This window comes from Protopterus annectens, chromosome 4.part0 (assembly GCF_019279795.1).
Source record: "Protopterus annectens isolate FY-2018-M chromosome 4.part0, PAN1.0, whole genome shotgun sequence".
Taxonomy (NCBI): Eukaryota; Metazoa; Chordata; order Ceratodontiformes; family Protopteridae; genus Protopterus; species Protopterus annectens.
In genome coordinates this window covers 1989864666-1989877930 of record NC_056733.1, presented here as the reverse complement: position 1 = coordinate 1989877930, position 13265 = coordinate 1989864666, and the positions used below count along the sequence as shown (strand labels likewise).

The window sequence follows — 13265 nt, the reverse complement described above, 5'->3', positions numbered from 1 at the left end:
AAGAAGGCTGAAATAAGCAGGGGTTTGGCTTTATTGGCCTGAATTTATCCATAAACAGGCTTAAAAAGAAAAAAAGGAATGGACATTCAGAATTGCCATATAGCTAAAACATCGGATTTCCTTAAAGCGTCATTTGCATATATACCATGTTGCATCTAAAAACAAGCGGTTTAAGGAATCACACAGTGGGACGTATAGGTCTAGCCTTGCTATATTTTTCTTTTGATTTTTTGTGTGTGACCTTTTTACTCATTATTTTAGTTTGTTGGTTGGGATATGTTCCAGTATTTTGAAGATACCCTAATGGTTATGGATATTAGCTGGGTATCATAACACCATGTTTCTAAACAGTAGAAATATTGTGAGCGGACAGGTGATTTGCTATGTCGACCCCTAACCCGGAAAAGCCGAAAGAAGAGGACATACTTTTTTAGTTGTGTGGATGATACTGTAAGAAGGCTGAAACAGCAAATATTGTCTTTATTTATTTGAATTTAACAGGAAAAATACTTAAAAGCAGAAAAAAAATCATTGCGTAAAACGCTTGATGTTTTTTTAAGGATCGTTTTCAAAATTCTGTATTGCTTATAATACAATATGTTTAAGGAATCACACAGTGGAAAATCTAGCTTTGCTGTATTTTTCTTTTGATTTTTGTGAAATTTTATTAGAGGTGGAGGTAACCAATTCCACCCTTAAAACGTTTACTGTAGAGCACGAAAAAGCAATTATTTTATGCACAATTCCTATACTCAGTATATGCTATATACCTCACAAAGTTAACCACACGAATCGCTAAAGTACGCAACTGTTAAACGCAGCAGGAAAAAGAAGCGCACTCAGTATCAAACCCTCCCATTAACTTTCATATACAGCATCATAACGGACAATGTTTCCGCCCACTTACAGGCCAATGAATAAAAGTAGAACAGTTTACCTGTCATTAAAAAAGTGTATAGTTACAGTAAATTAGACCTGTGAATTTTAACCTCTTTATTATGCATCTTCCTTAACCATTGCTAAAGGAATGCTGGTCATTACTTATAATTACAGCTGTGAGTTAGCAGTGTTGTGTCTCACTCAGCTGTCCAGAACTTTGCAGAATGCCCAGATTTTTTTTTACTTGTACTTTTGGTCTAGTCCTTGCATTTTTTTTTTCCGAATCACTGAGGATTGAAATCACTAAATAATTACAAATTTAGAAAGTGCGTCTTAATGTGAAATGCTGTTTTTAGCAGTTTTCTAAGTTTATAAACGCAAATTTTAAAATCGATCCTTCATTTTAGCAGTTTGACCCCGGACCCCCCCCCCCCCCATCATCATCCCATTATTTTTGGCTTTGCTAAGAGTTGCTGAACAACTTTAACAACATTATTAAAACAATCTACCACTCAGACAGCCAGATAAGATACCAGCTCTAATTATATCGCCACTGTATTCACTTTTTAGTTTTACGTGACAGTTACGTCGAACTACGCCTGCCTCTTTCATAGGTTATTTTGTAAGTCCCGGCGTGAGGATATTATGGCTGCGGCGCGGCGAGGCGCTTTAATTGTTATAGAAGGAGTTGATCGGGTAGGTAAAACCACCCAGTGCCAGCGTTTGGTGGATGCTTTGCGGAAGGATGGCCGTCAGGCTGAAATTTTGAGATTCCCTGGTAAATACCTCTATTGTTGTCAGTTTTTATCTTTCTAAACTGAAGTGAGTTTTCGGAGAGAGCAAAGATCTGAACTTCTCTGGCTTTGCTTCCCTTCCTCACAAATGGTGGGATCATGTAGGATGGATATATTAGTGGTGCATTTTTTAGTTAATATAACTGTTAAAACATGTTAAAGAGAGGTTCTAGGCATTATAAAACCGCTTCACCCTTCCATCTGTACTTTGTGGAACAAATTGGGAAATGTGGAACGCTTGCAAACCATTTATTAATAACAAACTATGAAGTTTGCAGGATGGTTAATATAAGTAGTTTATACTTTTGATAAAATAGTGTGATTCAGTTTTATTTAACTTAGTCACAGCTTGAAGTTATGGGAAAGAGTAGTGGAAGCAAGGTTAAGAAGGGAGGTGATGATTAGTGATCAGCAGTATGGTTTCATGCCAGGAAAGAGCACTACAGATGCAATGTTTGCTCTGAGAGTGTTGATGGAGAAATACAGAGAAGGTCAGAAGGAGTTGCATTGTGTCTTTGTAGACTTGGAGAAAGCATATGACAGGGTGCCTAGAGAAGAGTTGTGGTATTGTATGAGGAAGTCGGGAGTGGCAGAGAAGTACGTAAGAGTGGTACAGGATATGTACGAGGGTAGTGTGACAGTGGTGAGGACTGCAGTGGAGTGACAGATCCGTTTAAGGTGGAGGTGGGATTACATCAAGGATCAGCTCTGAGTCCTTTCTTATTTGCAGTGGTGATGGACAGGTTGACAGATGAGATCAGACAGGAGGCCCGTGGACTATGATGTTTGCAGATGACATTGTGATCTGTAGTGAGAGTAGGAATCAGGTTGAGGAGACTCTGGAGAGGTGGAGATATGCTCTAGAGAGCAGAGGAATGAGGGTCAGCAGGGCTAAGACAGAATATATGTGTGTAAATGAGAGGGAGGGTAGAGGAATGGTGAGGATGCAGGGAGTAGAGTTGGTAAAGGTGGACGAGTTTAAGTACTTGGGATCAACAGTTCAGAGTAATGGTGAATGTGGAAGAGAGGTGAAGAAGAGAGTACAGGCAGGGTGGAATGGGTGGAGAAGAGTGTCAGGAGTGATTTGTGACAGACGGGTATCCGTAAGAGTGAAAGGGAAGGTCTACAAGAGTGTAGTGAGACCAGCTATGTTATATGGGTTGGAGACAGTGGCATTGACAAAAAGGCAGGAGTCAGAGCTGGATGTGGCAGAGTTAAAGATGTTAAGATTTGCAATCGGTGTGACTAGGATGGATAGGATTAGGAATCGGTATATTAGAGGGTCAGCTCATGTTGGACAGTTTGGAGACAAAGCAAGAGAGACGAGATTGCGTTGGTTTGGACATGTGCTGAGGAGGGATGATGGGTATATTGGGAAAAAGATGCTAAGGATGGAGCTGCCAGGTAAGAGGAATAGAGGAAGGCCTAAGATAAGGTTTATGGACGTGGTGAGAGAGGACATGCAGGCGGTTGGTGTGACAGAGCAAGATGCAGAGGATAGGAAGAAATGGAAAGAGATGATCCGCTGTGGCGACCCCTAACGGGAAAAGCCGAAAGAGAATGATGAGTGTGATTCAGTTTTATTTACTATGGATTTTCAGTTTGAATGTGTCACAGTCTTTCAGTGTGGAACCGCAAGGAACATGAGGTTTTATTGAAGACTCAAACGAGGAGCATTCCTTCTGAGATGCATTTGAGAGATATGAAGCTAGCACTCCCTCCCACCAGTAAACCCCAGTGCTTCATGAGCAAAAGTACTTCCAGTTAGGGAAGGAAAATCCTAATATGTCTGACATTTGTATGGATATACTGACCACGAACAACTCTTTTCTTTGCTCAAGAAAATAACTGTGGGCTGTATGCACTACTAATGATGTGGCCATATCGCCCATTCTGGTGTATTTACAAAATTTTTAAAAATGGCAACTTAATACCATAAATGTTACTGACATTTATGTATAACGCCATGATGAAAGTAGCAGGCAGTTTATGTAACTATAATGTGTTTTCCTAAATGTGGTATCACTTTTAATAAGCCTAGAGTAATACTGCAAAAATACACATTACATGAAAGTAGTGATTTCTTAACTCTTATCAGTCCACATTTTTACTTGAGGTTGGCTGTTATGTCATCTGTCACCACTGCTCTCTACATAGATCCACTCTTCTACATTTTTTGGTAGTTCTTTCTGACTCTCAAGGGTGTTGTCCAAAACAGTTCATTTATCTCTTGTCTGGGCATCCTTGTCCCCTTTTGCTGGTTAACTGTTTGTTCCCTATCTGCTTTCCTGCACATGACTCAACCACTTTAGTCTGTTTTCCCTAGTCTCATTTGCAACTAAGGCCACTTTGGCTTCAGCACTGATGTCATCATTTCTTTGTCTCCCAGTTTGCATCCTCCTGTCTCAGGCCCTTTGTCACCTAAAACTTTCCTCAGCTGTTCTGTCCTCACTGCCCATGTTTGTGTGCTAAAAGAACACCTGATCACAACACTGTTTCGAACAGACTACCCCTGATGTTTTGTTTCAGTTGGTTGCAGCACCTCTGATTGTAACTTTGATATCCTAATTCAGATTTCCATTGTCAACCACACTTTGCAGGTCATTTAAATTTAGTCTCTCTCACTGTTTTTCACTGTGTATCAATTAGGTTTTTTTTTACTCCCATTTCCTACATTGACCACTTTCTTGTTTGTATTTGGTTTCCTCAAGAGCCTTCATTTTTGTATTCCATTTCCCTGTTATTTACAGAAGTGCCTGTAAAGCATATGTAGTGGCACAACATCTGCATACAGCAGCATTAATGATCTGTCGCCTCCATTCTGTTTACTGCTATTATCCATCATAGATAGGTACTAAGCTATTGGCCCTAGGGCCTATATAAACCTAGCCAAACGGTACCATGGCTTTATAAAAGCCTAGCCAAATGGTACCCTGGCTTTTGCCACCCAAGAAAATTATTTTCCTGTGTCCCTGTCAAGCAGAGCCACAGAAGTGATCCCCATGGTGAATTTCCTATCTCCCATCCAATCATCAAGATTTTTCTTGAGTGCTAATGAGGAGCTTTGTTTGGTACAGATGGGTAGTTTGTTCCAGAGTATGGGAATTCTCTGGGACAGGAATCTATCCCTCCAGCATGTTCTATTTATTGTGGTGACAAGGTTTAGGTCCCTAGAGCGAGTAGCTCAGAGGGATTGGAATTTCTTTAAGTGGAGCATGTCCAACAGCTCTGGGTTTTAGATTGCCTCTGAGTAGGCAATATGCGACAGAGCAAAGCTGGAGTTTTTTGAGACTGTCTGCGTAGGGTATCTGTTTGAGGCCGGTAATCCTTTTTGTGAGGTATTTCTGTGGCCTTTCTGTGGCCTTTCCAGTTGTAGATGTCTTGTGAGGTACATACCAAAAGGGGCGTTGTACTCTATAATGAGTAGAGGGGAACAATGACCTCTTTTTTTTCCTGTATGAGAAACCTTTTGTGATGAGATGTGCCACGTAGAAGGATTTCCTGACTACTGTGGCAATGTGATTATCAAAGGTGACTACTGTCCACCTGTGTCCCAAGGTGTGTTATCACACTTTTCGGTGTTAAGTAGACTACCACCTATGTGGTAGTTCATGGGTACAGAGTTTTTACCAAAAGGGATGACTGCACTTTTTGGCATTGAGCTTAAGGCCATGGCTTTGACACCAGGCATCTGTCTCGGTGAGGCCCTTTTGCAGGATGTCCACATCGTTAGGAGTTTTGATTATGGCTCCTAGTTTGCAGTCATCTGCAAACTTTGTTGGCCAAAGGCGACCTGTGTTAGCCTGAACTTCAGAGAAGTAGATACCAAACAAGAGAGGACCTAGGACTGAACCCTGTGGGTACTCCACTTGTCACTGGCCTGAAGTTGGATTTAGAGTCTGCTACTTTCACAGTGTGGGTTCTGTCAGTGAGCCAGTTGGCAACCTATCTTGTGACATGGGGATTTATACCTAGTTTAGTGAGTTTATCTAAAATTCCAGAGTGGGGGATGGTGTTGAAAGCCTTGGTAAGATCTAGATAGGATGTGTGAACCACCTTACCCTCATCTATGGCTTTGGTGACCGCTTCAAAGAAGTCTATCAGGTTTAGGAGACATGATCTGCCTTTTACAAACCCGAACTGGGTGGGGTCCAGAGTTTGGAGATTACCAATGTCATTGTTTATAAGTTCTGCGATGATACTATGTTCCATAGTCTTGCAGACCAAGCTCGTCAGGCTAATGGGATGGTAGTTCCCGGGGTCCGTGGTGGCTTCTCCTTTGTGGAGTAGGATAACCGTTGTGGTGTGCCATTCAGTGGGCACAAAGCCTGAGGTGAGGCTATGATGTCTGGTCCCATGGATGCTGTGTTCTTGGCTTTAGAGTGTTTTTTTTTTTTTTTTACCTGTTCAGCCGTGATTACAGGAACTTTCCATTCTTCTGGTATAGAGGTGGGTCCTTTAGGGGGTGAGAGAGGGGAAAGGTTAGCACTGAACCTATGTTCATGTATTGAGGTTGGCAATATCAGTTGGTTCTGTATATTTAGTGTCATTGTGCTGTAACTCAGAGCAGATCTGAGTGTTGCCATTGAGATTCTTGACATAGCTATAGAATGCTTTGTAGTCTTTAGAATCAGTGGCAATTTTGTTTTCATAATTAGCTTTGGAGGTTTTTGTGAGGGATCTCGGCCTCTTACTGAGGCTGACTACGGAGTTCCTCCAGTAATGGGATTTTACTTTTTTTTTTTTTTTTTTTTTTTTTTTTACAACAGCTTCTTTCTTCTGTTGTAGAGTTTGTTTATGGCAGGGGGCCACCAGATTGGCTTCCTTTTTTTAATTTTTTTTGGAGGATAGCATCTTGGTTCTGTTAGGGATTGCATGAACCATGCATTCATGTAAGTGCTTATAAAGTGTATTTGTATAGGATTCAGCAATCGTACCTCTATTGTTCATCAGCATGAGTGTTGTGAAGTTTGCCACTTCTGTCTTAAGCGTGAAGTTGGCTTTGGAGAAAATTTTTACGGTGGTTTCCCTAATGGGAGGGTGGGATGTAGATGTCTAGGGTGATTAGCTTGTGGTCTGATCTGACCGAGGAATTGACCTCTGGTGTGGAACACCGGTTGCCATGTTAGTAATGACCAGATCTAGGATATTGCTGCCCCTGGTGGGGGTGTAGATAAGTTGATGGCATTGGAATTTATGAATTCCAGAAAAAGTTGAGCAGAAGAGTTGGTACAAGAGTAGTTTTCCCAGTTAATGGTGGGGTAGTTAAAATTGCCCATTATTAGGGTGTTAGGTTGTACCCTAATATTTCCAGTGTATAAAGAATTGAGGAGTGGGAATCCTGGGGCATGGTGGGGGATATGTAGCGAGCTACAATTTGGATTGTGGCCTTGCCCAGAGTTAGTTGCACTTGGATAATCTCTGATGCATTATGCTGAGCAAACTAGCCTGGAGGTGTGGATAGCCGTAATGAATTTGGACACTCCTCCACCTTTAGTGTTTCGGTCCAGGTTAGGTGGCTGAAAGGTGTGGTATGAATTATAGCCTGGTAATGCAGGGAAGCTCTCTGGAGCCAGGTCTCTCACTGCACAGATGTTGATGTTCTCCATTTTAAGGAGTGCCTTGAGTGAGTGCATTTTGAGGTTTAGACTTCTAGCATTAAATAGCATTACCCTCAGTTTTTGCTTGTTTGTACCTGTTACAGTGGGGAATTTGTCATTTGAACCTTGACTAAAAAAGGCACTATAGGGGTGGCAAGAGCCTTAGCCAGTATCTGGAATCCCAAGGGCGACAGGCCAAGCGTCGTGGTTTGTCAATCATTCCAGGCAGACTGATACTGGATCCCCTTAGAATGACACCAGAAGCTTAGCCAATTATTGAAGTCAATCATTTTGTCTTTGTACTGTGGTGGTGGTATGGGTGATGGCAGGATGCTACTCAGGGCTAGGGTCATACCTGCCTGGGCTACAAGATCAGACAGCTCCTCCATATCTCTCCTTATGTAGGCCAGGGAGGTATGTCTCTGGTCATTCACACCAGCATGGGCAATGACAGAGTCATATTTGTACTTGTTGTGGAGTGACCAGAATGCGTGTGTTATGTGGCGGATCCTGGCGCCTGAAAGGCAGCTGACAGTAACTTTCTCCTTGTTTAGTTTGGTGAGTGGAACATTAATCATAGGTGACTCTACAGTCAGGCACACTGGAGTGTTGAGTACGTTGTTATGCAGTATGGGCTGTGGTTGAGTGGCAGACTGAGTTTGTGGGCTATGTGTCATTTGGGTTGTGTTGGAGGGTGGAGGTTGCTTGTGTTTCTGCTTTGGAGGTCCCTGTTGGTTGGGTAGATTTTTATTGAGTGCCTCCACGAATGTAGGTGTGTGTTTTGTGTTTCTATGTGTGTATTTTGGTGTAGGTTTTGAGGGACTATGTGATGAGTGTGGTGCAAGTGTTTACCTTCTCCTTTTGACTGTCTAGTCCAGTCTTGGGTGAAGAGAGCTTTGCTTCCATTTTGGCTATATAAGTGCATCTCTCACAGGTTGTAGTGTTGGGTGGTAGGAGGAGAGGGTTGTCTGTGTACATGAGGCAATTGCTGCATTGTCCCAAGATGCCCAGATTCATCAGGTAGACTGGAGAAAACACCGGGAGCTGACCCTCAGGCATGCCTGCATAGGTGCTTATTTAAGTACTAAAAACTGTTTTCCTATAGACAAGTGAGGAAAGTTGAGTGCTGTAGTAATTTGTAGCTTATTTGGTGCTTACAATGAGTTCTGAACAAGTGCTGAGCTCAATGAAACAGATTTGAGGGCTGAAACTAGAAAACTGACTAGTTCTAAGAAACAAAATTAAGCTAGAAGGCTTCCCTCCAACACAGAAAGGCCTGGGGGCTCAGAAGCTTACAAACAGTCCTGGATACAGCAAATCTGTATTTGGACTAGACTACTTACAGGAAAGGCGGGAAACAAGCTTAGAAAATATTTATATATATATTTTGTAAAGGGGAAAGGAGGAGCAGAAACTAACTGGGTTGGCCTTCTCAAATGTTCTCCCTGGATTAGGTAATGACACTAGACTAGGAGGAGTATCCCAGATCAAATTTACAGTAGGAGCGGGCAACTGCAAAGCCACCAAGTATAAAAACAGGATTCCAATAGGGAAGGAGGGTGGGAAACAAAAATCAGAACAAACTAATCCATCCAGATGCTTAACAATTCTAGAACATTTCCAGTTAATACCTCACTCACAGTGAAACTAGCTAGAAAAGTATATGCAGACAATGAAAGTGTTATAAATAACTCGTAAGTATAAGCAAAAAAACAGGATACTTAATGTTGTATATCATAGATTAGTTGGCTCAGAGCCCTTCCTCCGATTAGCTCAGTGTAAACAAGAGTGTGCTCAGATCTAAACCCTGATGCATGCTCACTTCCACTGAGAATCCCTCTTTTGAGTCCGAACACTGTTCATGCTTGTGTTCGGATCCTTTTACATAGTCTGCACTAATTCTGCCAATGATTCCAGGACATCAGACTGCCTCAGGGCTGCCCAAATGAGCGTGCCAGGAACATTGTATGCTATCTCCAGGTTTAGGAATGCCCTTTAAACTCTGTTAATATCCAGTTTCTTTTCCACTGTGTCTTCCACTGCAAACATGTGAGTTGTATTGCATCCTGATCTGAATCCAAACTGCTCATATCCAGTCTTTATATGTTTATCAGTTACTCTCTCCGGCACCTTCATTCAGTATGGCAGGAGTTTGGCATCGTAGTTCCCGCCCACATTTGTGAATATGTGCTTGTTTTGTACAGTGGCACTAGACTGCATTTTTGTAGTGGCATGGAGTAGTCAGCTCTCCATACTGTGAGTACCCACCCACAGGAGGCATTTCTGTCCTAATGCATCCAACGTCTTAATTATATTTGATGTGACTTCATCTGAGACTGCCACATTCCCTGACTCTCTTTTTCTTGGTGCCCTTTGTATTTCTTGGGTGGATTCCCATTCCAATTTCCTTGTAGGGAGTACATGCAGCAGTCCAGCTTCTCTTGGGTTTTTTCCCTCAGGGATTCTGGAATTACTCTTTCAATCTGCCTTTGATGCCCTCGACTTGTGAGAAGATCTTTGCTAGTGTCCCTCATGAACAGGGTACTCTGATTTAAGAGTTTTAACTCTTCTGCCGTTATATTGTTGCCACTTTGGTGGTCTGATAGTAGATCTTGTTTCACCTGTGGGAGTATGCAAACTTTATGAAGACAGACTATTAACTTGTCATGCAAGTATTTACATTGTGTCATGCTTCATCTAATGGTGTACCAAAGGGGATTGCATAGACTGAAGGAAGGAATGGAGCAAATGGAAGGAAGAGGGCTTGAAAAAGGTTGTCACAGTTTTTTAGTTACAGATTACTCCTCAAGCGATGAAAGATTGGCAGCAGAAATGCTGATGTCCCAAAGACCAAGATCCATTTTTTTGCTTGAGCCACACTTTTATTTTATTTTAGATTTGTTAACCTGGATGGTCCGACTGCACAAGGTCCATTTTCAGCAGAGGCCCAGGGAGAAAAGCTCCACTTAATACAGTGACTACAGGTATTTGTACATCAAATATAAACCAATCAATGAAACTTTGTATCTGCGACATAAGAGATCAGAGCACAAGAAATTCATATCACACCTTATTCAACAACTTTACAAGTAGACAATACATTAGTAGTTCACAAATGTTCAGACAAGATTATTTTACAAACATTAGTATATGTAAAGAGAATAACATTTGTTACGTCGTTCCCTGGTTTAGGATGAAGAAAGTAGGTAGTTTATTTGTCATTATGTGACACATGGGACATAACCAGGAACTAATAAGATGAGACTTGAGGGAGTGTTTGAATTGTTTTGTGTTTACTGAAATAACTGAGTGAGGGAGATTATTCCAATTCTTTACTGTAGTATGAGAAAACAGAGCTTTGCCTGCTGTGTTATTAGCTGTGGAGATGGAGAGGAGTGATTTATTGGCAGAGCGGAGTGACCGATTTGGTATGTAGTTACTTATTAGTTCGTTAAGGGCTGAAATTCTGTCTGTATATTGTTGGATGTTATAGGCTGTGACTAATTGGTGATAGGTTACTAGCTGTGGGAGTTCAAGCCACTGAAGTAGCCTGAGAGGTATACAGTGATGAGTTCTAAAGGGGAAATTCTTAGCAAATTTGTCAATGTTGTAACATGACTCAAGTTTGTCAAGATCAGTTTTTCTGGCATAGGTGAGAATAGGTGCTGCATACATTAGTGTGGAGAGAAGGTGGGTTTGTGCTAGGGTGACCCTGGCTTGAGCTGATAAAGTGTTTTTGTCTATAAAGGGACCCCATTTTTGTATGAACCTTTTTAATAGTTTTGGGAGATATGGATATCAAAGTGTAAGTTGTTCTCTATTTCAACGCCCAGGAGCTTGGTGTGAAGAGGGTGAGATGACAATACCATTATTAGAGAGGATAGATGAGGAGAGTGGAGTGGCTTTGAATTTGTTTGGGGTAAATTAAAAGTAGTTTTGTTTTGTTGGGATTTGGTATAAGCTGAATATTTGTGATCCACCTTTCCACTAAGCTAAAGGATTCTTGGGCAAGATGCTGTAGGGCTGTAAGAGTTTGGGCAGAGCAGATCAGTGTGGAGTCATCTGCGTACTGTGTAAGTGAGGCCTGTAGGTTATTAGTAAAGAGAGAAAAGAGGAGAGGGCCCAATATGGAGCCTTGAGGTACACCAATTTATGTTGGGAGTAAATATGATAGGACTCCTTGCCACTGTACAGCCTGTTGACTGTTAGATAGTTTTTAAACCATGCAACAGTGTTCGGGGCAAAGGATAAAAAGGTAAGAGTATCTATTAGAATGGAGTGGGAAACCATATCGGATGCCTTAGAGATGTCCAGGAATATAGCAGATACAAACTTATTTCTGTGCTGGTTAACCAGGTTTGTGAAAGATAGGAGGGCAGAGGTTGTGCTGTGGTGTGGACGGAAACCATGTTGTGTAGAGGAAAAGAGCCCAGCCACCACGAGACATGGAGAGATATCTTAGCGACGATCAGAGAGCTCTAAACCGGGAAGAGCAGGTAAAAACCGGCCAAAAGTGAGGTAAGTTCTCAATGACTGCTTCTCTGTAACTATTCAAAAAGCTTAAAAACTTGTATTGCCAAGGGGGGTTAATCCTAGTACTACTAGTGCTGCGAGCTCCCCGGCAGACCCCTTCACTACTAGATACTTTTAAATTGCAACAATGTACTAGAATAATAACCTTGCTGCTGTCTTTGGAATGAACAGTTCTTAGTTTAACGTGTTGACTGCAGGGAGATAGATTTCAGTACACAGGAGTCCCTTTTTCCCAAGCCGTTTGTGGGGTTGGGTTCAGTTAGGTGGTTAGAATAGGTGTATAAACCTAGGGGTAAGATGAGAAGTAAAAAATCCACTTTAATGAGTCAAGTGAAGTATCACCTGCTATACAGTCATAAGCAACAGGGAAATAGAGAAGTATATATGTTTCCAAGAGGTCCTGTAACATACAGTAAAGTTCAGCAAGCAGTCGCCTACCAGTGTATAAGATAAACAAACCAATGTACAGTGTTTTAGGTGCACAAATTAAGGTGACGTCTCACCCCTGTGTTAGCTAAATACTTTATAGGTATTAGAGGGACAACCTTTGTTTATACTTCTTTGAACTTGTGATTATTTTTTACTGTATAAAATTATCTGTGTTGGAGCTTTTCTCCCCGGGCCTCTACTGAAAATGGATTTTATTCCAGTTAGACTAGCCCGGTCAACAAATGCAAAATAAAAATAAATAAAAATGTATATTGCAAAGAGGCATGTACCAGTAATATTCCATGAGAAGGTAGTCTCCACTTTTGCACATTGGTTTCTACAGTCATCAATTTCACTGACAACAGGCCCAGTGTTACGGGGGGGGCTGATTAAGCATGTTTCCTTCATTCATTCTAGGCATAAATTAAAACATATGCCCCTTTCCAGTGTCTTAAGATGGTGTAGGCGTGTAGTTGCAAAGGCTCAATTAATACTATGCCTCTGGTATATATCTGCCTTAGTTACACTTTGCTCTTTAATGCAGACAACCTACAACACTTAGCTGTTCCCAGTTGAAATCCTTTATAGGTTTATACTATTACTACTGCACTTTGAAATGTGGGCGAATACTCCCGTTTCCACCATACAGATTAGTGGAGGCGCTTTCATCTATTTAGAAACCAAGCCGTCACTTGGTTCCTTTCCTGTGGCTCATTCAGGCTGCAGGGCACTTAGATGGGAGCAATTCTACTGTTTTAGGTGGTAGAATGCCTCCTTCCTGCGTTTGGGTGGGTGGAGGGGGTTTTAGCTTTATCAAGACATGCTATGCCACATAAAATAGAGATGGAGAAGCACTAATTCTTTTTAAGGTGGGGAAGAATTTTCAGCACAAAGTTGCGTACTTGTATCTCTGTAGTACACATTACATGTTTCAAAAACATTAGCATTCAAAGTGAAGAGAAACCTGTATCTTTAGTACATATTACATTTGTTTCAAAAAGCATTAGCATTCACAGTGAAACATAAGAAA

The 13265-nt window shown here is 41.4% G+C and overlaps 1 protein-coding gene across 2 annotated transcripts in view; it reads left to right on the top strand.

The window, feature by feature from the left end:
- Positions 1-359: 359 nt before the first annotated feature.
- DTYMK (deoxythymidylate kinase) overlaps positions 360-13265 on the top strand; it is a 324262-nt gene continuing 311356 nt past the window's right edge. The window contains exon 1 of one of the 2 annotated variants that reach the window (XM_044069607.1): positions 360-450. In XM_044069607.1, coding sequence (XP_043925542.1) covers positions 443-450 — 8 coding nt within the window. In that variant the 5' untranslated portion in view covers positions 360-442. Of the gene's footprint in view, positions 451-1357; positions 1658-13265 lie in introns of those variants that run through there. The other variant, XM_044069606.1, reaches the window with a different exon arrangement.